The sequence below is a fragment of the Ammodytes marinus genome, assembly GCF_949987685.1.
Source record: "Ammodytes marinus genome assembly, chromosome: 6".
NCBI classification, from domain to species: domain Eukaryota; kingdom Metazoa; phylum Chordata; class Actinopteri; order Uranoscopiformes; family Ammodytidae; genus Ammodytes; species Ammodytes marinus.
This window is the reverse complement of record NC_137235.1, coordinates 1,953,923-1,981,341: the sequence shown is the minus strand read 5'-3', so window position 1 is coordinate 1,981,341 and position 27,419 is coordinate 1,953,923. Positions and strand designations below refer to the sequence as shown.

General features: G+C 38.7%; 1 protein-coding gene across 1 annotated transcript; it reads left to right on the top strand.

The window, feature by feature from the left end:
- Nucleotides 1-17,982: 17,982 nt before the first annotated feature.
- grap2b (GRB2 related adaptor protein 2b) lies at nt 17,983-25,800 on the top strand (the record flags this gene model as incomplete). The annotated part of the gene is made up of 6 exons (XM_080029853.1): nt 17,983-18,060; nt 19,478-19,569; nt 20,373-20,495; nt 21,961-22,123; nt 24,401-24,469; nt 25,618-25,800. The coding sequence occupies 6 exons, from the start codon at nt 17,983-17,985 to the stop codon at nt 25,798-25,800; spliced, it is 708 nt and encodes a 235-aa protein (XP_079885979.1).
- Nucleotides 25,801-27,419: the final 1,619 nt, after the last annotated feature.

The window sequence follows — 27,419 nt, the reverse complement described above, 5'->3', positions numbered from 1 at the left end:
ATAGGGGCAGGCACTGGTACATAATTGACCAATCAAAATCATGTTATAGCCCTGCGTTGCCATTTCATACAATTTATCCCAAGTATCCATACTCAGAAGTTGTTTTTGGTTGAATAAATCAATCCTGAATGTAAGTGACTGAAGTTATTCTGATACATTAACCCTCCTGTTATGTTCCGGGTCAAATTGACCCGTTTCAAAGTTTGAAGATCTAGGAAAAATAGTTAAAAGTATTTTTTCAGTATGAAACTTCTTCTGCTTGCGTTAATTAGGGTAATCAACATATAATATGAAAATATTTCATCTCACACATTTGCAACCACCCCCTGCATGTTTATATCACATAGATACTGTTCGGGTCAATTTGACCCGGCAGTAAAACTGGAGGTAAAAGGGTGTCAGACATGTAAGACTATTTCTTTCTTTACAACTGTGAGACATATTTCACCCAAATCTCACACACGCACACACATACACGCGCCCACGCACGCACACACACACACCCACACACACACAAACACACACACACACACAGTTGCAAGTGTTATGACTTTTGACGGGAACCATTTATGTTCCCTTGGGAAAACTCCAGCCACATTCAGTGGACACTCAACAGGGGAGGGGCAAAACATATAAAATCTTCTCTGCATGGGAGTCCTACCAACATTCCACTCTGTCAGGCAGACCTTTACAAAATGAGAAGCAGAAGCAAAAGGATGACAGGATGTGTCTCAAGACGAAGACGATCTTGAGCTAAATTCTGATTCTAATGATTCTGAATTTGAACCAGATGAGGGAATTGCTATTCCTATTCCTCCAAGCAAGACATTCATGTAAAAAAATTGTGAAATTCATCCCCAAATATGCATCAGGCAAACCTGTCTGCAGAAAGCATACAGGTGAAACTCATCTAATTAGAATATCACGGAAAATGAATTGGAATTGAGGCAAGAAGTACTGAGTACACATGCATGATTATACTTTATAGAGGGCTGATATTTCTGTATTAAAAATCCCTTTTTTATTGATTTCATGTAAGATTCAAATTTTCTGAGATTTTAAATTTGGGGTTTTTATAAGCTGTAAGCCATAATCATCAACATTATAACAAATAAAGGCTTGAAATATCTCACTTTGCATGTAATGAGTCTATATAATATATTAGTTTCACCTTTTGAGTCAAATTACTGAAATAAATGAACTTTTGCACGATATTCTAATTTTTTGAGTTTCACCTTGAAGACAGTGCCAGGGCCCACTAGGATGGCATTGACTCGTGTGACTGACATGAAGTCAGCTTTTGAGCTGGTCATGCCAGATTCAATACAGAAAATCATTCTGGAAATGACTAATCTAGAAGGGAGGTGTGTTTTTGGGGAAAAGTGGAAGGAGCTGGACAAAACACATTTAGATGCGTATTTGGGGCTCCTCATCCTGGCTGGGGTCGGAGGATGAATCTACAGCCAGTCTGTGGGATGCAGAGACAGGCAGGGCTATATTTCAAGCCACAATATCTCTGGAGACTTTTCACGTTCTCTAGTGTTTCAAAAGTAATAAAGTGGTGACACATTACAAAAAAAGTTTGAACATGTATTTTTTTAATGAAAAACGAGTGAATTATCCTTATTGAACCATTACCTGTTAGGTAAGGAACACCACATTGAACTAAATATTGATAGAATAGTTAGTAATGGAGTTGGTAATGACATGTTCACACTGCTTGTTAGGAATTCTTTTGGTTTAGGACATCTTTTGGAGATTTAAACATGCACCGGGTCAAATTGACCCGGGAACACCATAGCTGTTCCTAACAAACGAACATAACAGGAGGGTTAAGCATTTGTCAGTTCTGATATATGTATTGAGATCAGCAGAGTGCCTTTAACTATAGATTCATAAAGTATTGAACTAACACTGCACACTGAACACATTTCTAGCTACAAATGTCGCAGTATACAGTGAGATATAAAAGGAAGGCTAACTGGCTAGTGGATTTTTTATTTTTTTTACTGATCCGTTTGTAAATGCATTGTGGAACAGACATGCAGTCAAGCAGTGGCGTTTCCAGATTGTATATACACACAAAAATATTTTAATATTTTTTTTAAACTGACCAGTGACCAGTTCTAGTGGCCACTGTCCAACCATTACTCTAGTAGGTGGAAATGCAAACAGGTCCTATATCAGTGGATTTGCTGTGAGCATTGATGGATCAGTGTGATGAAAATATTCAACAACCAAAAAAAAGGTAAGAAAGTAAATAAATACATATGAGCCTGACCATGTCCTCAGTGAGACATTCACACTAATGCCCACGGCGCTATTATTCAATCAGGGCACACACAGTGAGGTACTGCCACCATTTTATCCCTGCAACCATCAGGTTACTAAACGATGACAAGAGTCAGCAGTAGGTGGAGAGCCCACCAGTGTAGCTGGGTGTTTCCAGCTGTAGGGTGGTAGTTACTGACAGGCTGAAATGAATATTCAATAAGTTGAATGTGTTTATGCCTCTAAACAGTTAAAAGAGAGACATTGAGCATTTGGAGTGGTCTCTTTTTTTTCAAGAGCTTTATGTTATATTGTATCAATAAATTATTTCTGATTATGTGTGTAACTTTTAACCTGACAAGTTATACAATACATTTTCTCTTTCAAACAGGTGCATTTGTATGTGTATCGGGTTAATGTTAACATGTACTGTCTGAAGTGATACTGATGTTATGTGCACCGCCTGCCAACCCCCCCCCCCCCCCCCCCCCCCATAGAGTCAAAGTCCTCCCGGGTCGTTCTCTGCATGTCATTCCCCTCTGTGCCCCATGTATTCCTTGTCTCTCTGCACTATAAATGAAGTATTAAAAATATCCAAAGATAATTATTAACATTATTAAAAATATGAGCAGCCCCAGCTCCGTTTCTTGGTAATCAAACTCTACATCAGCTGTCGCCTTTTCTGAGAAGTAGCAAGAAGCCAGGGGCGTAAACGACACACACACACACACACACACACACACACACACACACACACACACACACACACACACACACACACACACACACACACACACACACGATAAAGAGTATGCGAGTGTGCTTATGGTCACTGAAGCCTGCATGTCTTAATTTAGAGATTACCCAGATTGATATGAATTAACACCCACTCACTCACTCACACACACACACACACACACACACACACACACACACACATTCACACAAAGTAAAAAATATTACTTAATAGAGACTGTGAAGCTTTTTTGTTTTTTACTTTGGCACAACATTTTAAAGTTTCAGTAACTAATAAAAATTTCAAAAAGTTAATTAACTTTACTGAGTTACATTACATTACATTACATTACACTGAGTCAGTACACATTTTTAATTAAACCATAATCAATATATTTTCTTTAATCACAAGACAAAACTTAACTGAATGTAGGTCGTACAATAATATTCTTTGTTTTGTGCATTTTAAGAACAAGTGTATGTGTCTGAATATAATTTAATTTGCAAATATCAAAGCCGTGAAGGCACAGAAAATAATATGTGTGGATATAATAATAATAATATATTGTGGATGTTGAACTTAATCTTAGTTTAAAATATTAAATTAAAGCTGCTTAAAATAATACAAATTATAAATCAAAACAGTGAAAACTGGGCTCCGGGTTTTGTCTTTAATTTTAAGCCTTTATTGAAAGAAAATAAAATCATCTAAAAAATAGCAATCATATTGCGGCAATAACACAGCTAGATACAACAATTATATATGTTGAAAAGAAATCCCCTCACAAAAGAAATCACATTATCGTGAGATTTTAAAGCAAAACATGAATGCACATTTTTTTGTAAATTATAATAAAACAAGATTTTAAAAAGTATGAAATCACATAATAGACCAGACCCACCCTATGTGCCGTGGTGTGAAAAAAAGAAAACAAAGTCTGGCCCGTGGTTGTTATCTGCATGTCACATTTTTTAATGTGAGAATAACCTTCATCACTGCCTGACTGTCTGTCTCAAGAACCACGGGTTAGAATACAGCCCTGGTCGTTCTCTGCATGTCATCCCCCTATCTGCCCCATTTCATCTCTGTTTCTACAAACTGTCTAATAAAAAGCATAACAATTACAAAAAATTATCTTAAAAAAATAAAAAAATAAGCAAAAAACCATGAAGGCCTACATATCATTTTTTTTTGTTGCCAGAAATACAGCCATATCAACAAACTCATATACATGGTTGAAAGAGGACTAAAAAACGTCATGAGGCAATGAGGCACATGCAAATTAAGCAACTGAAATAATACAAAAATAAAATGGATTAAAATACTCATTAATATATGATAAAAAAACAAACAATGTTAATATTTTTTGATGTGAGAATAACCTTCATCACTGCCTGACTGTCTGTCTCACGGACCACGGGTTAAAATTCAGCCCGGGTCGTTCTCTGCATGTCATCCCCCTATCTGCCCCATTTCATCTCTGTCTCTACGAACTGTCTAATAAAAAAGCCGAAAACTATCTTAAAATATGTACACCTACAAACTTGTACAGAATCTAAGGGGGAAACTTTTTTTCATCAGCATTATTTTCTACAATAATTAAACCCGCTTTGACTTTATACTAAATTATTATGAGATGTAAATTTCTCTAGAACCACTTCCACGTTTTGTTAATTTCCAAAATGTTATAATAATAATACTTAAAAAATAAAGTTAAGAAAGTGGTTGACATGGTTGAACCAGGACTAAACAATTTAAGGAGGCAATGAGAGGCAACACATAAAAATCAAACTGAAATAAGACAAAAATAATATATGATAAAAAAAACACTGTTAATATTTTTTGATATGAGAATAACCTTATCACTGCCTGACTGTCTGCCTCTCATTTTTAAGATGAAATTTGAACAAATGCATATTAAAAGGTATAGTTCAGTATGTTCTGAAGTGTGGTACTTATGCATAGTTATTATCTTACCTTATGGAGATGGTGATCAGTGCAGTCACTATTAGGAGTTCGGGGGAGACGTGCCTGCAGCAGAAGTCAGCATTGTACCGTTGCAGAGGGGGCCAGAGGAAAAATGGCTGCACGAGTTGACAGAGTAATACATGGCCGAACTACTGTATGCTTGAAAAAAAGTAAAAAAAATAAACGTTTGTCTGCTGATGAGGTGCAGCTTATCAGTCCGCAAATCAGCAGTGAAAAAATCCTGAATTTAGTGAACAATTGAACGAATATTTACTTTTTTAGGTAAGCATTTGTATACAGTACGTGGCAAAAAAGAAAAAGAAAAAAAAAAAAACGTTTTTCTGCTGGCCCCCTCTGCAACAGTTCAAGCTTGACTTCTGCTCCAGCCACGTCTCCCCAAAACATTTTAAAATAACTGCGCTGTTCGCCATCTCCATAAGGTAACACACTAACTATCATAGTATCTCATACAACCACACTTCAAATATACTGAAGCTTTAAGCCTCTAATCAGTTGGTCTTATAGATCACAATCACCACAATCACACAGAGAGCCACCAGCACAATACTGAGCACTATGCACCTCACTGTGTAGAAGGTAGTTTAAACCCCAACGGGATCTCTGTACATCAGGAGAGTATTGGCTGTTGACACACACTGGTATTCTGAGTCCATACCTGCACACCAATACTCCCCTGTGTCCTCCAGTGAGACATTGAAGATAGTAACCGACCCATCAGAGGTAATTATTCTGTTCTGATCGAACTTATCTTGATAAACGACTCTGCCTTGTGTTTGTTTCGACTTCATGAACCAAAGGAATGTCTCACCTTCACTCAAATCTCCGATACATCTGATAGTGACATTTTCTCCTCCTGAGAAGAGCTCTACATCAGGGAGGCCAAATTTGGGGCACACCACCAGATCAAAATAATTTCTACTGTAATAACTTTGACAAATGTACCGACCTGAGTCACTTAATGCTAATGATGAAAACACTAGTGACTCGTTTTGGAAAACTTCTGGTTCTTGGGAATATTTATACTTCTCCCAACGTGGCTTGTCATCACCGGAGCCCTCGCACTGCAACACGGCCGTCTCTCCCACCGAGCGGTAGATTGTCTCTGCTGGTATTGTTACCTGTACAGGGCTACTGCTGACACACTGCTGTTGGTTCATCACAAGACAAGTGAAGTCCCCCTCGACTGGTGTCGTGATGTTGGACTGACGAGGACCTGATGCATTTATCACCACTTGAAATCCTCCTTTAACAATGTCCGTCACCGATGTCAAACCGTCCTTAAAAACGCTTGTCCATAATGTATCTATAGTGTCCACACTACTATAATATCTATCAGTCATGAGCCCCTGGATTTCCAGACCGTCAGCCGCGTCCTCACATGGCAGGTCCACTGTGTCTCCACGTCCCAGTGGGAAAACTTTTTTCTTATCTATCCAATTACAAATAATAATACTGGTGTTTCTCTCCAATGTCAGATTGCCATCAGTCCAACACTCCTCTTGGTACAGGCCTGAGTCTGAATGGGCAAGATTGTTGATCCTGTATCCCCAGATGGAAACTCTCAGTCGTCGTTTCAAGCTGTCCGGTAGTGTAGAGTTCTCAGACGAGGAGTCAGAGGTGTTCCATAGGACAAGCTTCTCCTCTCCAACAGACCTGGAGATCAGGCAGAAGGAGTTGGCCTTGTTATCGTGTCTGAAGGTGTAAGAGTCTCCTTTCTCCTTGATGAAGATATTTTCTTCTGAGTGAATGTTGCTGATGAAAGCAAACAGCATTAAGGCAAGGTGTGCGACTGCAGCCATTCTGCTCCGAGGTCTCAGTGTGTGACTGTCACTCAAACACTGACGCCAACAGCTCCGTGTCAACGCTCTTCAGCAGCTTCTGAAAACCGCAGGTCTCTACGTCATGGAAAACTTTCAAGCACGAGGCTCTTTATCGAGTCACGTTATGCCCTTTACAGAGAATTTCAGATCAATAGATTAGACAAACATACATCGTGAGGCAACTTCTCGAAAACATCCTGAGTTGTTATCTCAACTGACATGCTCATGTTATATGTTCCCTATGCCCGGTCTGAGCTTGGTAAAACCGCTTTTAGCCATAGTGCCCCTGACTCCTGGAACAGCCTACAACATACAATTAAAATAAATACACTCATAACTGTTAACCAATTTAAAATTATTATTTTGAATCAGCCCCTCTACACTTGTAACTGTTTTAATTAGGCTATTGTCTCTTTCATTCAATTGATCCGAACGTTTTAAATTCTTGTTGTCTGTGTGTGTGTGTGTGTGTGTGTGTGTGTGTGTGTGTGTGTGTGTGTGTAAACTTGTTGTGTATTCTCATTGTATATCGTGTATCTGTACAAACTCGACGTCATTGTAAAAGAGGGTCACCCCTCAATTGATCTTTCGAGGTTAAATAAAGGAAAATTAAAATTAAATTAAAATCTTGAGTTTAGGGGCACAGGACAATATTGCTGCTGATGCAATCTGTCTGTCGTCGCATTAGCAGGGGAAGTCCAGGTTGAAGTGACAGATAAGCTGATACTAACACAATTCCAAAAGTCCAATACTCTCTGCTTCCAAAAATGTATGGTGTATAATGTAGGCCACTTATTGGTGAATATTAACCTGTGATGAGACAGTGCATACCTAAAGTATTCACAGCGCTTCACTTTTTACACATTGTGTTATGTTACAGACAAGGCAAGGCAAGTCTATTTGTATTGTACAATTCAGACACAAGGCAATTCAAAGTGCTTTACAGGGGAAAGATTACAGCCTGGAATAACACTGGATTGTAGAAGTCCAAATTCTACTCATAATACCACATAATGACAAATAAAAAAAAAATGTATTTGAGATTTTTGCAAATGTGTTAAAAAGAAAAACAGAAAATATAATATGTACATTCAGTAAGTTTTCACTATTCGCCTTTGCTCAATACATTGTTGTGGCCCTTTTGGTAGCTATTACAACCTCAAGTCTTTTGAAATATTAAGCAACAAGCTTGGCTCATCTAGCTTTGGCCAGTTTTGCCCATTCCTCTTAACAGAACCTCTCAAGCTCCCAAAAGCAAAGAAACCCACGATCAATGAAGCCAGAGCCAGGATAGTTTTAGAACTGCAGATAAATTAGAATATTTTCATGTATGATCTTGTTATGGATGTCACATTGATTGATTTCCAATTAAAAATATTAATATAAATTGAACAAGCTCTAAAATCCGATAAAAAAAATAACTGTGTCCTGCCTGACCTGTTTGATACTATGGAATACTTTTGAGTGGCTGGGTTAGAAAAATCAATTATTTTGTCATTAAAATATTTGTTTAGTATTAGTGCTGTCAAACGATCCAAATATTTAATTGGGATTAATCACATTAAAGTCATAGTAGTTACATCACGGTTAATCGCAATTAATCGCACATTTGTATCTATTCTAAATGTCCCTTGATTTCTTTTAGGCCCATTATTTTTTTCTCATTTTAATGCTCTCATCACACACATTCTCTAAATTATTGTAATTCAGTGTATTTTTATCTTTAATACTCTCTCCCCTCTCTTCCTTCCCTCTCCTCTGCTCCCGTGAACACTGGACTGTGAACCCCCCTCCCATTGCCCCCAAGAACTCTGAACCAATAACTCTTAATATAATCATTCATACTCAGCCTGCACATCAATGCCCACTCCTATGTAGATATAAAATATTTATTCTATAAGGGAATACATTACAGAACTTCTATTTTGAAGAAATATGTAGGCCTGCACTAATTAAAAAATACTTAGGAGTATTGTTTTTTTTTTTTATGCTTTATTGATAGTGTAGAGACAGATTTGAAATGGGGCAGAGATGGGAGTGACATGCAGAGAACGACCGCGGGCTGGAATCGAGCCCGGGTCCGCTGCTGGCCGAGGCCCATGGGGGGGGGGGGGGAGGGGGACGTCCTACCAACCGAGCTAAGGGCGCCCCCACTTAAGAGTATTGTATTCCATTTCGACCAAGTCTGTTCAGAAAAAAGCCAATAGATTCTTCACACTGTGTCTTTAAAATAAAGTGATCACAAGGCGAGTGACTTAAAAAACACATTTTATTATGAACAAAGTATGCATGGCAAAAACTCAAACTGTTCCAAGGTAAAGAAATAAAATAAATAAATAATAGAATTAACAAAAGGGGCTCCATAGAACGTATTTAGTGAAGTGTCAATATACTCCTTTAACCCATAAGAAGCCATAGTCCTAGAATCATGTGACAAACAACATCCTGGTGTGGTGGTAATAAAGACAGTTCTGTGATTGAAACAGGGTGTAACGTCCCGAAAAAGGCAGTGCTTGTTTTAAAAAAAAAAGTGAGTTTAAACCCATTTAACCCTAACCCTAGCATTTAAAAAAAAGAAAAACATATCAGAAATGTGTTCCATGTGGTCCACTTGGTCTGTGTTATATCCCCCATAATTTTCCTTTATGGGGAAAAAAAAATATCCACTTTTGGCAATGGCTTGAATGTAACCATCATTAATTTTTTTAAAGTTACGCACTATAGCTTTAAAATATGTAAAAAGAAAAAAATTGTCTCTAATTGTTTTAAGTACCCCATTCCCCCTTCTCCTACATAATCTTAGCTTGCAAATTTTGTGGAGCTGATCGACTTAAATCAACTTTGTGTGTCAACACCTTTGGGTATGGCTCGAATGAAACCAACATTCATTTTTACACATGTACGCACTATAGCTTTAAAAATATGTCAACATGTATATTTTTAAAATCTTTTTTCTGGGTAAGAGGTTGTACCCCATGCCCCCTTCTCCTGTTGTTCCCCCACGTAATATTGGCTTGTGTGGTGTCCCTCTTCTACTAAACAATGCTCACTGAACAAGTCCTTCATCTGCATTAGCTCATCCAAACCCCTATCGAGCTCCGTTGCTAGATTTCGTATCTTCTTTGCAAACTTAGACCCGAGGCCCTTCTTCAGCTTGGGACCAGACTTTTTCAGGGTAGCCCTGACGATAGCTCCACTGGAAGACGCTAGTTTTATTGCACTGGCTACTCTCTCCGAATCCTTCTTTGCCTCATTCAAAACGGACATGGTGTGCCTCTGTAGCCTCTTTATTCCCTCGTTGACGAATTTCAGGCAATCCTGGATAATGGCCATGGTGTACTTGTATTCCTGGAGCGTTTTTTCAATTTTCTTTGTGTCCTGAGTGACGTTGACCTAGAAAAAAAACATGTTGGATACATTTGTTACAACAGCAGCTTTCAAAAAAAGGTGGAGTCAATAATTCTGGAGAACGCTTGTTGTCAAAATCACTGAATATCTCCTCATGATTCGCTACCTGTCTGTACTGTGTGTGCGTTACATAGTGCACCTTCAACTACCACAGGTCGTTTACAGCAACAGGGCCCACAGTTTGGTTTACAAACATGTTCTATAGTCTTACGTTTGGTTCCAGGTTTCTCAAATTCTTTAATTTGAGTAATGATGATACAATTATTCAATACCAAGAAAAAAACTAACTGCAGGGTCTGCAAATGTAAACAAATCCCCCTCCTCTGAAACTGCATAGGGCATCTTTAAAAGGTGGAGTCAGTGATTCTGGAGAACGCTTGTAGTCAATCAGTCAATATCTCCTCATGACATGACTGTCTGTACTTTGTGTGTTGAAAATATAAATCCGCTGTTAATAAACAGCCTAGGCTCTGTAAACGGGTATGTAAACAAAGATGCACCTGCAACATGCCCGTTCACAGAGCCTAGGCTGTGTATTAACACTGGACTATGTTTTGCAGTGCACACACACTACAAACAGGTAGCAGATCATGAGGAGATATTCACTGTTTTTTTACAAAACGTAATTGTGACAACAAGCGTTCTCCAGAATCACTGACTGCACCTTTAACTATAAAACAATAAATAGTCTGTATTCTGAACCTGCTTGTTTACTGTACATCCTTTACTTCCTGAACCGAATGCACCAAAATAAGAACAATGGTGCCTCCTAGTGGGAAGAGTAAGCTATCAAATACAATCATTTGAGAAATTAGAATCACAACAAACTATGACCTATCATATTACACAAGGCCTATCCAAACATTACACCTTTAAAGGTGCTCTGAGGAACTTTCAGTTTGTGATCATTCTAGCGCCCCCTTTGGACAAAAGCGGTAGTGTTCTTACTATGTCAGCTGTTGTTCCTGGGTGAGCGTACCCATGACAAAGGCATTAAGACAAACTATATACAAATTGCATTCTTTGCACTGATGGTCTCATTTGCTGTTCAGAGGAAAAATTAGACTCCTCGTAGCACCTTTTAATCAGTAAATCAATTTGTGTAATTGCCAAACACCACTTTCGTCATGTCTACGCCAAATATATTGTAAATTAATTCATACAAAAAAAATAAAAATCAGCGATGTCAGCAATCAAAACAACATTTTAAAAGTGTACACAAACAAACAAATACATGCTAAATTAATTTCTTGCCTCATCAAATAATCATCGATAAAAACACAAAAGATGGATGACAAATTCACCTTGTTTGCGATGGCCGCTGAAGCCCCGGTTACGCCGCCGGCTGTTGCCACGCCGACCCCGACCACGGTGAGGGCGAGTGACGCTCCGAAGGTGAAGGGAGCCAGAATCACCCCGGCAACCGCTGCTACGGCGCCCGTTGCTGAGGTCGCGCCGCCCGTTATACCTGCGATCTTTGTGCCCCTTGAAACTGGGTATGAAAGAGAAATGAATTGATATAGTCAAAAAACCATTAAAAGATGCTATGGGGAACTTTTAAATATTTCTGAAACAGTCTCATTTTTCCTCTGATGATCATAAATTACATGTAACAGCAAACGAGACCATCAGTGCAAATAAGGCTATTTCTATATAGTTTTTCTTAATGTCTTTTTCATGGGTATACGCTCACCCAGTAACAACAGCTGGCGTAGTAAAAACACTACCGCATGTAAAATCCAAACCGCAATGTATGATCATCACAGTAAAAATGAGACTGTTTCAGAAATATCAAAAAGTTCCTTGAAATTGTGACTGACAGCACATGGTTTTACCTTGTCTAAGTTGTCAGCAATGGAGAGCAGCTCCTGTGTGTGTTCCTTTAAGGTTCCCACGTGTCCACACACCAGACTGTTGTAAACCTGCACAGCTTTATACAGCTGTTCAGCTTCAACTTTGATTATCCTGCAATGTAGGAATATTATTTTAAATGTATTTTTTTTATTATCGGGAAATGTATTAAAAAGCACAATAAAAAAATATTCTCCTACAAAATCCCTACAGGACTAAATGGCAGTCACATGTAGTAGGGGAAGGTGGGGTGATTTGTGCATTTTGGAAGTTGCAAAACCCCTTGTTTCTAGAAAACCGTGGAAGAAATTGGAAATGTGACCACATATTTAAGAAGAGCCATCCATTTGACTCATCCTGTAAAGAAGGGAGACACAAGGAATAAGATATAAGCACATTTAAGCTCAAAAAACTGTGTTTTGCCTTTCAAAGTAAAATTTCCATGATCAAGGTTTTTTGATTATTGTGTCTGAACAATTATAGACACGTTTGAAAACATTTGACACATGTTTTAGTGCTTTGGTATGCTACACTTTGAGTCTATATAGTTAGCACAATGTCAACCCTAAATTGCTGCATCATGCCTATTATCCAAAATTCTGGGGATGGGGTGATTTGTGCGCAAGGGCCTGGGTGAGTTATAAGTAAGTAAGTAAGTAAAATGTATTTATAAAAGCACATTTATGACAGTTTGCACTGTCCAAAGTGCTGTACATAGTGCATTCAGTAGGTAAACAATGAAGGTAAAATAACAATAACCAAAATAAAAGACGTAAAGCCCATACATCCACATAAACACAGATAGTAGTGCAGAGGTAAGTAAGTAGTGCAGAGGTTAATGGGGAGGAAACACCAGGGTGTACATATGGGTTTTGAGCCTTGATTTAAAGGCAGTAATGTAGGGGGAATCACATTTGTCAGGTGGCAGTTGGTTCCACAAGCACGGAGCAACTAGTGCAAAGTACATTTCTGAGAGTTGTGCCAGTGGCATGGCTGTATACGCTGGTCACCAAAATAAAGTGATTGTCTACAGTAGCTCAGAAGAGAGTGACATCTCAATTCCACTTAACGACACCACTGATGAGAGTTCAGATGGCCAGAAAGATGATGATGGTGACTTTGTCATTGTGACACAATGACGCACAAATCACCCCACGTAGTGGGGTGATTTGTGCGACAAGACAACTTTTTTTCCGAAAGCTATATTTCTTAAACAGTTTATTCCAGATCCAAAGTTTTTATTGCCAGGGATGCACAACATCCTGAAATATATGTACATATTTGAGTTGGAGACTTAACTGTCAAGGCCTCACTTTAAAATCACTTTGAGTAAAAAGTTGCACAAATCACCCCACCTTCCCCTATATATATTTTGTTTTAAGATAATCTTTTGGCATTTTAAAGCTTTATTAGACAGTACAGAGTTGAAATGGGGAGACAGAGAGAGAGAGAGAGAGAGAGAGAGGGGGGGGGGGGGGGGGGATGACCTGCAGTAAAGGTCCGCGAGTCGGATTTGAACCCGCGACCACTGCAACGAAGGCCGGAGCCAATATTGTACGCGCTCTATCCACTACACCACCGGAACGCCCCGACACACATGTAATATTAGAAGATATAATTATCTACTTACTCTGTTTCATTGTCCCCCCTGAGTTTGAGGTCCATGTACAGAACATTCCAGGCTGTAAGTCAAGACAATAAAAACTTTAAAAGGTGCTCTGAGGAACTTTCAGTTTGTGTTCATTCTTGTGCCCCCATTTGAAAAAAGCAGTAGTGTTTTTACTATGCCAGCTGTTGTTCCTGGACCTATGGACCCATGACAAAGGCATTAAGAAAAAAACAATATAAAAATAGTATTCGTCGCACTGATGGTCTCGTTTGCTGTTACATGCAATTCATGATCATCAGAGGAAAAATTTTGCTTTTTCAGAAATGATTAAAAGTTCCTCATAGCACCTTTAATTGGATACAACTGAGACATAGTTTAAATAATTAACACTAACACAGAACATATCTCTTTTCAAAACTGTTTTGTTTAACTCACGTGCCAACCCTTCCTGCCAATCTGCCAAACCAGTGGGATGCTGCAATGAGAGGGTATAGGTCAATCAAGCTACAATTGTATATTTGTATAATAAATACAATTGATAGCTGTATCATCTTAAACATTATTTTAGCAAAATATCTTATTGGTTTAAAATAGTTACCAGGATTTCATCTTTTTCGTCGACTAGTTCATTTTTGTACAGCGGAGGAGGTTGGAATCGTTTCTTGACAATGGAAATGACAATGTTGTGACTTAAGGCAAGGCAAGTTTATTTCTATAGCACAATTCAGACACAGGGCCATTTAGAGTGCTTTACAGGGGCATGAAATACATCAAGATTAAAATACATCAAGTATAGTATACACATTAGAAAAGGGAATACAAAATATGAATATAAATAAAACATTTAAATAAAATAAAAATTAAAGGTTTAAGGGAAATAGAAAAGTCTTCAGATTTGATTTAAATGAGCTGAGAGTTGCAGCAGACAAACTCAAGTTTTCTGAGAGTTTCATCCAGATATCTGGAGCAAAAAAACTGAAAGCTGCTTCTCCTTGTTTAGTCCTAACTCTGTCTGTCCGTCTCCTTGTTTAGTCCTAACTCTGTCTGTCTGTCTCCTTGTTTAGTCCTAACTCTGTCTGTCTGTCTGGGGGGAATCTTAGAATACATTCTAACAAAATTAACTCAAATTAATTTGTTCAGCATTTGGTTACAGGTGCTCCAAGTAACTTCTGGTGTGTCTGAAGTGAACATTTTCTAAGTTATATTCTCCTAACTGAATAAACAACTTTCCACACGGGTAAATGTGATCCCAGGAACACTGTTTGAAGTTAGAAAGCTTCCTGAAAAGTTACTGTTTCACTATTGTTGTTGTTGTTTACAGCAGCAAATAGCAATACAGCTTAACACTTCAATACACAACTACTTCAACTGGTTAGAATCACAACAGAACGCTAGAACATAATTTAATAATTGTTTTCCTTACCGTCGGCATTGTGTGAAAGTCCCTGCTGTATTTAAGTCTGACTGCGGACACACACACACAGGTCTAAAGCTGGGCTTACACTAAAGGACTTTGAAAAGACTGAAGACTGAAACCCTCTTAAATCTAAAGACAATCAACTCACACCTGAAGACAATTAGGCATCAGTTCTCAGTCACAGACTGAGATTTTGAAAAGACAGGGGGTCTCATATTTCAAGACTACAACTAGATTCCTTTTGGAATTAATATAATTTCCAATCCTTCTACGGGGGATTAAAAGTGATTTCAGTGAAATAAAAAGTTTTTTTTAGCAGGTAAAATGGACTGGGTGTATAAACAACTATATGCCCTTATCACGTAGGCGAAATGTTTGGAGGTATTTTGCTTTATTGAATACACAAATACAACAGACACTGACCTTACAGTTGTGCAGTTTTGTTTGCTATGTGCAGGTACAATCAGACAGTACAAAACACAATTAAAGAAAACGTACTACTACTGTTTTGGTGCAATACTATGCAGACACACTAAATACAAATAATAGACCATACACTTGTGTATGCACATCAAGTGCAAATTCAACTTTTTAAAGTTCCTTTATGGATGGGGGGCTGTGATTATTGTGGACAATAGGCCTACTGTGATGGGATAGCCTATAATTCATTAATGGTTATTATTAGCCTACTTACTTGATTTATTTTTAAATACAGAGGTCATTGGTCATTTTGGAACATGTCTTTCCCAATTTAAAACATAAAAATAAAGCAGCATTGAAAATTCAGAAAAAAAATCTTGTTGGCCTACACTAGCGTGCTGTTCTACAAATAACCCAATACTTTAAATAATAAATATAATGTGTTATCCCCTTAAAATGTCTAAATGCATTTCAAAGACAGTAAAGCCTGTTACATACTCCGCGAGAAGAAAGAACAAAGTTCTCGGTGACAGAGCTGCGAGAAGAAAATTAAGTCATTTTCTTCTCTCAGCTCTTGTCTAGCTGTTCTCGCAGCTTGTTCTCGACACATCACCCGGGCCGAACTTTCTTCTTGCAGCTTGTCCGATAACTATTGTGTGATTGGTCAGTCTGAAGTCAATGAGGAAAGGGAAGTGCCCGTTTTAAAGAAATAAGGAAAATCAGCTAGTGCTACTGAGTCAATTATTTACTTTTTAATATTTCTGAAACTGTCAAATTGTTCCTCTGATGATCATAAATACCATATACCAGCAAACGAGACCATCAGTGCAAAGAATGCTATTTTTATATAGTTTTACTTAATGCCTTTGTCATGGGTATACTATACACTCACCCAGGAACAACAGCTGGCGTAGTAAAAACACTACCACTTCTGTCCAAAGGGGGGCGCTAGAATTAACACAAACTCTAAGTTCTTTGGAGCACCCTAACGTTTGTATTAGTTTTTAACATATACACATTATGATGAAAGTGTAGCTGTCCTTGCCATGTTTGATCAGGAAACTGAAGGTGCACTAGGTTGAATAGTTTGCTAAGTACACTAACCCTATTTACATCTTCTGCTCACCATTTAGTTACTTCATACATAAATAGTGTCTTTATTTTATATATCTATTTTATTTTTTATTTTTTTTCTTAGGTCGCTCAGGATCTTATCAATTTAATTAAATGTATTGAATTTATGTAGTCACCTAAATATGGCGTGTGTGTGTGTGTGTGTGTGTGTGTGTGTGTGTGTGTGTGTGTGTGTGTGTGTGTGTGTGTGTGTGTGTGTGTGTGTCTTTGCACCTGTGTCTATTTCAGTGTGTGTGTAGGTGGTCAGTGGTGGCGTCACAGCTGCAGTCAGACTGAGCTTCCTGTGTGTGTGTGTGTGTGTGTGTGTGTGTGAGAGAGAGAGAGAGTCATAGAGAGAGACCGAGACAGAGAGAGAGAGAGAGTGAGAGACAGAGAAAGAGAGAGAGAGACAGAGAGAGAGAGAGACGTGAGTGGGAGAGTGTCACTTCCTATTCACTTTTGTTAACCCTGCGATCTCAGCTCTAAAGGGAGAACACACACACATGGTGAGTCACACACGCAATTTCTCAATCTATTCATTGAGGCAGCAACATATTGTCATATTGAATTAGTTTTATGTTGACCTATGCATTTCTAAGCTATCAATACGGACTTAACTCTTACTGCACTGCAGGTAACAATATGGTGGATCCAATTGCACTTAGAATGTAATACAGTGAGTATTTAATGGTTTTTAATTTGTGTGGCTTTCAAAACATTATTTAAAGTAATAATGATTCTGGATGTGTGGGTTAAATTCCATTGAGTGTTTTAGATGTCTAGGTATGAGATACTGTTTCCGTCAATGGTTTAATGTTAGACCGGCTTCAGGTTCAAGACATACTTCTTTAAAATAACTTATGATCCAAATTTAGGTAAATAGAAGTGGAAAATGTACAATTTAAGTGAACTAACAAATGAATTAGATTAATTTTCTTTTTTTAATTTCACCATTTGTAGTCTTGTAAACACATACAATGGTGGTAGGATGTCCTAGAGTATGAGAGTGTCCTCCCAGTAACCATGAGGTCTCTGGTTGGATCCCCGGCACCGGACAGGAGGGTGTTAGTAGTAAAACTGGTGGTGGCTGCTATTACATTTACGGTGCCCACCATCTCTACCATTGTGTCCTTGAGCAAGACACGTAACCCCAAACTGCTCCAGGGGCGCTTTACTATGGCTGACCCTGTGCTCTGACCCCCTCTGGAGTGTGGTAACATAAGGAGGGGATATGAGAAAAGACATATTTTAATGTAGCCATTGACTAATAAAGTAAATTAACTTAACTTAACTATAACACAATTATAAATACTTTTATTTGTTGTATGTTTCTTTAAGCTCCTGCGCTATGGAGGCTACGGCCAAGTACGACTATGAAGCTTCAGCTGACGATGAACTCAGCTTCACCAGGGGAGAGCCATTGAAGGTTAAAGAACACACATGCGCACACACACGCACACACACGCAGGAACACATGTCAGAACACATATGCTGTACTGGCAGAGACACAAAAACACACACATCCAAACATACACACACAATCAGTATCACACACACACACACACACACACACACACACACACACACACACACACACACACACACAGTTTCTACATAGTTCCTTATTTGTGTTTTTAGCCACCTTGTGTACACAATGTTCATATTATAAATAGCGCACACTATATGAAAATCATTCAAATCATTCAAATTACGTTCTGTTTTCATACGGTGCTGCATGCAGGCAAATAGAGCAACAGCGTTTGCATTGTTGGGCCATGTGTTCTCTGGAAAATCAATTAGAATATTCCAATACAAGTTTATGTCCTACTAGCACACCTTGTTGCAATGGAATTTTTCTAAAACCATTGTGGGGCTTTTTGACAGAAGTGTTAAAATAATTTGAACAACCAAATATTGCAGGCGAGGAGAAATGTACAGGTAAATATAGATGCATTGACCACACGTCTGAAATTAAACTATAGTAATAAAATTCACTAGTTTCCAGTGTGGGAAATTCCGTGTTATTTCCAAACAGACTCTCACTTCTTTGTAAAATTTTAAATGTCTGCTGAAGACACATTTTTTTTGCACTGGCCTTCGGAACCAGCTGAGCTGAGTATTTTCTTATGTGTTTTTCTTTTGGTTTCTTATTTGTAATAAATGTGGATTATTTTATTATAATTTAACCTGTACAGCACTTTGGGGCTTGTACTTGGTTTGTAAATGTGCTTTATAAATAAATTTGACCTTGACCTTGACCTCTTTACCAAGACATCAACAGTTCAAAATGACTTGTACGTTTATAATAAAATTCAAAATAAGTATTCTTTTTTATTAAATTAGTTTTATTTTGGATGTTCATAAAGCTTGCTGTGTCTTGGATTCAAAAGGCTATCAGCAACTTGTGACAGAATAAAATGAAGAAATACAAAATAGTAACATCAGAGAAGCTGAGAGAGAATTGAGCACACACCCACGTCAGACACTCTATAAATATGTTTAGCAAACCCCACAGACACTAACCACACACACACACACAAAGAAGCACACAAACGCACAAACACAAGCACACAAATGCACAAACACACACATATTCACAAACTCACAAAACACACAAACTCACAAACACACACACACACACACACACACACACACACACACACACACACACACACACACACACACACACACAAACTCACAAAAACACAGGTGTGAGAGCAGTACCAAAGACACTGCATTTTGCTATCTAAACTTGCCTTGCCGTGAAGTAAGATAAGTAGTCCATAAATATAATAAATAATGATATAATTTTGCGTGAATGATTCTGTGTCTCACTGAGTCAGATTCTGCAGATGAATGGAAACTGGTACAAAGCAGAACTACACGGAGTCCAAGGGTTCGTCCCTAAAAACTTCATTGACATTCACCTGCCCAGGTAAAGCTCACAAAATGCCACAGAATACTCACACATAGGCGTATGTCTGTCTATCTGTCTGTCTGTCTGTCTGTCTGTCTGTCTGTCTATCTATCTATCTATCCATCCATCTATCTATCTATCTATCTATCTATCTATCTATCTATCTATCTATCTATCTATCTATCTATCTATCCATCTATCTATCTATCTATCTATCTATCCATCGATTTATCTATCCATCCATCCATCCATCCATCGATTTATCTATCCATCCATCCATCTGTAAAGAAATAACACATCTCTTCATGTGTCCTGTGTATATATTACTTTCTATTCTATTTTATATATACCGTTTTATTTTGTACCCTTGCACTATTTAGTATTTAGAATTTAATTTACTGTAAATATGAGTGTATTGCCTACTGCATCTTAACTAGATTGTTTTTATGGTCAGACACAGTATGTAGAATAGAAGACAAAAAAGAGTATACGTATACATAGTATGCGATTTGGAACGCAGGGCAACACATTCCTGTTTACAGAGCCTAGGCTGTGTATTTAAGGTGGGGTATGTGATTTCTGATTGGTCAAAATTAACATGAGTGGTAAACTTTGACCAATCAGAGCGAGGCTCCGGTTCTAAAAAAAAAAAAAAAAAAAAAAAAAATTATAATAATCCGATTCTCTGTTCTCTCTTATTGGCTGTTGGGACTGTCCATTCACTATTTGGATTCAAATCTCTATCCCAACCGCTACTTTCTCCCCAAAGTCTCCACCCCAGCTTTAACACTGGATTTCTTTTACCTTTATTTCATCTCCAGTTGGTACCAGGAGGGTTTCAGTCGCGCTGATGCCCAGCTCAAGCTCTTGCCTCAGCCGGTCGGATCGTTCCTCATACGGGGAAGTCAGAGCGCGACGCCGGGGGACTACTCCATATCAGTCAGGTTAGTGTGTGTGTGTGTGTGTGTGTGTGTGTGTGTGTGTGTGTGTGTGTGTGTGTGTGTGTGTGTGTGTGTGTGTGTGTGTGTGTGTGTGTGTGTTTGTGTGTGTGTGTGTGTGTGTGTGTGTGTGTGTGTGTGTGTGTGTGTGCGGAACCTGTCTGAACTAAAGTATGATTACTATTTCCCAGCTAACAGTTGGTCATTTGTTGAGATTGACCAAATTACTTTTAGAGTTGAATAGATATCTGACACTGGTTGATGTCAGCTATGTATGTGGGGTTTTTAATTAAGTTTTATGGCCACGGATAGAAGAAAAAAAAAATATATGCATTTTGATAAAACAAGTCAATTACATGTAAAAAGGAAAATTGAAAAACAATTAAGTAAACTAGTGTGGTAGTGTTCGTATGTGAACACAGAGTACTCTCTAACACTCTTATGTCATTTGAAAAAATAAAATAAATTAAAGAAAACAAATGTAATATACATGCAGAATTACATTTAAAAAAGGAAAAGAGACAAATATATAATAATAAAAATAATACTTGATAAGTAATTCTAGTGTGGTATTTTTCATATGTATTTACAGAGTCCTCTCAAACACTATGTCATTTGAAAAATGTATTGAAAAATAATAATAATTAAAGAACATTATAATAATAAAAATAAATAATTACATTAAAAAAGGAAAAGAGACAACAAGTAAATTGTTAAGTAATCTAGTGTGTTATTGTTCATACGTATACACTGAGTAGGCTACTCTCTAACACTCTTATGTCATTTGAAAAAATATATATATTAATAATTAAAGAAAAAAAATGTAATATACATACAGAATTACATTAAAAAAGGGAAAAGAGGTTAACAAATATAAAAATAATAATGTCAAGCAATCTAGTGTGGTATTGTTCATATGCCTACACAGATTACTCTCTAATACTCATGTCATTGAAAAAAAAAAGGAAAACACAAACAAAAAGACAAAGAAATAAAAAAAAAAAATTGTTAAAGGAGCAGTGTGTAATATGACATCATCAAGAAAGTTCTAGAAAGTTCTAGAATGCATCGCTCCCTGGGTAACCCCACCCCTTTCGAATAATAACAGAAGCTACAGTGGCCTTCAAGGACAAGAACAATTCTAAATTCTAAACAATGCACCTGATGACATTCCAACTATGACGCTTCCAATATGGCAGCGCCAATGCCTTGGTCCATGGTATGGAGAAATATGGACATATATGAGACCCTTTCTAAGGGATAATTAAACAATTCTAAAAAAGTTTTTCAACTAATATGCACTCAATTAAACGTACTTATGGATATTATAATTATTTTCTACAAAGTCTGCTAGGAAATAAAATCCAAAATTCTACACACTGCAGGTTTAAGTAATCTAGTATGGTATTTTGCATATGTATACACAGAGTACGCGGCCCCTAATACACTTGTAATGTGATGTCACTTTTAGACAGCCGTTAAACGTGGAGCATTTCAAGGTGCTGCAGGACAGCCGGGGGCGCTATTACATCTGGGATGAAACCTTCTCCTCTCTCAACCGACTGGTGGAACACTACCAGAGCAACTCCGTGTCCAGAAACAGCTATATACTACTGCTGGACACACACACACAGGTAGGAGTGGGGGGGGGGCGGGGGGGAGAGGCAGACAGACAGACAGACACACACAGGCAGGGGTGGACTGGGACAAAAATTCAGCCCTGGCATTTTTGGCCATGGCAGCCCACCATGATTATTTATACGATATGTGGAGGCAGGGGCGTTGCTCCAAATTCTGGGCCCCTATACAGGAAGTCCTGATGGGCCCTCTGAGAGGCAGTCTTACAATACAAACATGTAAAAGCTATGTTTGTCTATAGTCCAAAACGTATGAGTGACTGGTCACTCTCTGAGCCAGATAACAACACAATGTTTCTATTGATGAATGACCAAATCATTACGCGTACTTGAACACAACCCCTGGTCTAATGACTCTTAATAATCATGCACACACACAGTGTTTCTCACAGGAATTTGGGAGACTGTGTCGTGGACCCTGGACCTTCTAGGGGGGTCCGGGGGAATGCTCCCCCGGAAGATTTTTTTTCAAATGTTAAAGTAAAATTCATCAATCTGGTGCACTTTGAAGAGAAAACTAAGGATAAATCAACTGTTTCCTATGTAAGCTATTTAGTAGGCTATTATTTGCTGGAATAATGTATAGACACAGATGACCAAAAAGCAGAAAGAAGAAATGTACATGTTTAAAAAATCCAGTCAGCTTCGGGAATTTTTTTCCTTTGTTTGTATTTTTTAATGGCCCAATATAGGCCCCTGATCTTCGTAGCCCCGAACAATGTTATTTAAAAAATAACATAAATGTACTGACGAATGAAAGGCCCATGAAATCTTTTTTTTCCCTAAATAACGTTTTTCTGGGCCTTCAAAGATCAGGGGCCTATATTGAGCCAGTAAAAAAAAAAATAAAAAAAAAAATATATATATATTTTTTTGGGTGCAGCCCCCCTCTGCCTTGGGCCCCCCAAGCCTGTCCGCAGTCCGACGGCCCTGAACGTAACTGACCATCGTCAGATGCTCATAATTACGGAGTAGAAGTTGAATGCATGATAATACAATTTAATGCAGCCTCTGAATGGGCGGCCCTCTGCTGTGTGTGTGATTGGGCCAGGCCCAGCCTAGAACCAATCATAATGAGTAATGGCCTGGGACAAAGTTTTATTTAACTTTCAGGTGAAGTTGACAGCCTGCACGCACAATTATATGTCCATGGCACTCCCGAGAGGGAAGGGCCCTCGGCCCGGCCAAGTCACACAGCCGAGGGTCCATAAAAAAAAAAAAAAAAAAAAAAAAAAAAAAGGATTTTTAATTTTTTTTTTTTTTTTTTTTTTTTTTTAATAAATGGACCCGGCCCGGCCCAAAATGCCTGCCGGCCCACCGGGACGATGCCCGGTATGCCAGATGGCCAGTCCACCCCTGCACACAGGTAGGAGGGGGGGAGAGACAGACAGACAGACAGACAGACACACAGGTAGGAGGGGCGGGGAGACAGACAGACAGACAGACAGAGGTAGGAGGGGCGGTGAGACAGACACACACACAGACAGACACACACACAAACACACACACACACACAGGTAGGAGGGGCGGACAGACAGACAGACAGACAGACAGACAGGTAGGAGGGGCGGAGAGACAGACAGACAGACAGACAGACAGACAGACAGACAGACAGACAGACAGACAGACAGACAGACAGACAGACACAGGTAGGGCTGACACACACACACACACACAGACACAGGTAGGACACACACACACTTGCACCACACACACACACACACACACACACACACACACACACACGATACTATCTACTGGTTAACTGTTTAAAGCCAAAGGTAGGACAGATAAATAGATGTATCAAACCTGATTAAAGGTCGAGTCAGCAATTCAGAAGAACCAAAAAATGTGGGAAAAATCAGCGAATATCTGCTCACTTATCTGCTACCTGTGTGCGCTGTAATAAAATCTGGCGTCACTGTAAAACACAGCCTAGGATCTGTAAACGGGCATATTGCCAGATACGGTTGGACCCTTTTGTTTACATGACATACCAGTTTACAGAGCCTAGGCTGTGTATTAACACTGAACATTTTTTTCAGCACACACACACAGTACAGACAGGTATCGGATCATGAGGAGATAGGCTATTCACTGATTTTGACCAAAAGTGATTTTGACAACAAGCGTTCTCCAGAATCACTGACTCCACCTTTAACTGTTGCAAATCAAATCAACTTTAATTTGAACATATTCTGAATATAATGATAGAATACATTGAACGACCATAGAGGTACAAACTCTGTAAAGTGTGTTTGTGTGTCCCCACAGCAAAGAGCACGTTTAGACAGCGAACCAACTCTCCCTTCTCTTCGCCCACCTACGCCTGCACCACGACAGGTACTGTGTGTGCGTGTGTGTGTGTGTGTGTGTGTGTGTGTGTGTGTGTGTGACCTCTATCTCTCTATCATCTTACCACTACATGCCGCTTAATACTAACATACTTATAAAATAACATACTTATTTTCGTCAGAATCTTTCAGTTGATGACACAAGCGTGAACATTGGCCTCAGCACGAGTCTCCATGGGTCACTGGACAAGAAAATTGTCCGAGACATTTGAAATTGTGAATTTGAAAATTTCACTCACTCACTCACTCACTCACTCACTCACTCACTCACTCACTCACTCACTCACTCACTCACTCACTCACTCAATGTCTCATAGAAACGTATTGAGTTCTTTCATAAAACATTATTTGTCAATGTTGACGCATGTATCACAAATTGAAAGATTGCAGCACTTAGCCGCCCCACTATTAGTGTACTTAAACGCTATGCTATAACGCAGCCTAGACATCTGCGCACGCAAGACATTAGAAGTTGGAGGATGATGCAGATCTAATATTTTTCCATATTTTTTTGTGTGTGTGTGTCTGTGTGTCTGTCTGACTGCCTGTCTGTGTCTGTCTGTCCGTGTCCGTCTGTGTCTGTCTGACTGCCTGTCTGTCTGTCCTTCTCTGTCTGTCTCTCTCTCTGTCTGCCTGTCTGTCCTTATCCTCTGTCTGTCTGTCTGTCTGTACTTCTCCTCTGTCTTTCTCTCTGTCTGCCTGTATGTCCTTATCCTCTGTCTGTCTGTCTGTCTGCCTGTCTGCCTGCCTGTCCTTCTCCTCTGTCTGTCTGTCTCTCTCTCTGTCTGCCTGTCTGTCCTTATCCTCTGCCTGTCTGTCTGTCTGTCTGTCCTTATCCTCTGTCTGTCTGTATGTCTGTCTGTCTGTCTGTCTGACTGCCTGTCTGTGTCTGTCTGTCCTTCTCCTCTGTCTCTCTCTCTGTCTGTCTGCCTATCCTTCTCCTCTGTCTGTCTGTCTCTCTCTCTGTCTGCCTGTCTGTCCTTATCCTCTGCCTGTCTGTCTGTCTGTCTGTCTGCCTGCCTGTCTGTCTGTCCTTCTCCTCTGTCTGTCTGTCTGTCTGCCTGTCCTTCTCCTGTCTCTCTGTCTGTCTGTCTGTCTGTCTGCCTGTCCTTCTCCTGTCTCTCTGTCTGTCTGTAGCTCCCAGCCTCCAGTCTACAGGTCGTGGCTCTGTTCAGCTTCGTTGCCCTGGAGACAGACGAGCTGCAGTTTGAGGCCGGTGATGTCATCACTGTGCTGCAGCGCTCTGACACAAAATGGTGGACGGGTCAGCTGGGAGAACGGATTGGACTGTTCCCCTCTAACTACACCGAGCCTGTATGATCTGTCTGTCTGTCTGTCTATCCATCTCTCTCTCTCTGTCTGTCTGTCTGTCTGTCTGTCTGTCTGTCTGTCTATCTATCTGTCCATCTCTCTCTGTCTGTATGTCTGTCTGTCTGTCTGTCTATCTATATTATCTATCTAACTACACCAAGCCTGTCTGATCTGTCTGTCTCTGTCTGTCTGTCTGTCTGTCTGTCTGTCTATCTATATTATCTATCTAACTACACCAAGCCTGTCTGATCTGTCTGTCTCTCTCTGTCTGTCTGTCTGTCTGTCTATATTATCTATCTAACTACAATAAGCCTGTATGATCTGTCCGACGGACTATCTATATTATCCATCTATCTGTCAATCCAACTATTTGGTAACACATTACAATAAGGGTAAATGAATTCACTGTTAGTTAATGTGTAGTTAATGCCTATTAAGCATTTAGTAAGTGTTAATTTCTAGTTATTTACGGTTGGTCAATGTTTTTTAACTAATTATTGCATACATCAAATCAAATCAAATCAGTTTTATTTGTATAGCCCAACATCACAAATAACATTTGTCTCAGTGGGCTTTACATTTCTTACAATATTATACAATATGACACCCTGCCCTTACACCCTTAGCTCGGCTGAGAAAAAACTCCCAGTAAAAACCCTTTAAAAAAAAAAAAAAATTAAGAAATCTCAAACTAAGCATAACAGTTTGTTAATGCTTAGTTTATGTTTATTTTGCATTTACTAAGCATTTATTAACAGTTAGGTAATGGTAATGCTTAGTAAATGCTATTGTAAAGTGTTGCCGATAATTCATTATGGATCCATAATTTAGGGAGAAGGGATGAGATTGAATAATTACATTTTCTTCTCTTCCCTTTTCTAACTTGTAAAGCGAGTGTTAGACAATTTATTTTAATGTGTGGTTTTCATTGTTTGTAAATATTACTTTAATAAAGTTGTCTACTTGTTGGATCATTTTATTTAACTTTATTGTTTTTCTTTTACTTTTTTTTATTTTTCTTTACTTGTTCAAAATAAACTTATTTAAAAAATGAATAAATGCTTCTTCACCAGTTTTTCTCTGTATAATTTAAAATGTCTGACACTTGTTTGTGTACATACATCATCATCATCACAGATTAAAAGTGTAAACATAAAAAGCAAAGCACAAGCAATGCAATAATAAGTAAATTCACAAGTTGACTATATACAAATACTGAAATAGAAATATTTAAAATATATAAGTTGCGCGCGCAGACACACACACACACACACACACACACACACACACACACACACACACTGCTGTTTGAATCTTGGTTTGCGGTGCGAGTAGGATTTAAACAAACAAGTTTATTAATCAGAATATTCCTGCATCATATCTTTTGCAATAAGAGGAATGTGTAGAAAAAGAGCATGTCTCTAAAAACCTTGTTTTATCTTATGATACAAGTTTATATTAATGACTAAAATATTATATTTAAGCAATAGCACACGAGAGGGAGCATGTTGTCGCTCTATATCAGCACTGCTGTGATTCGGTCGTAGGCACGAGGCCGCAGGCCGAGTGCCGAAGAGAAACACAGCAGTGTTGATATAGAGCGACAACATGCGACCTCGAGTGTGCTA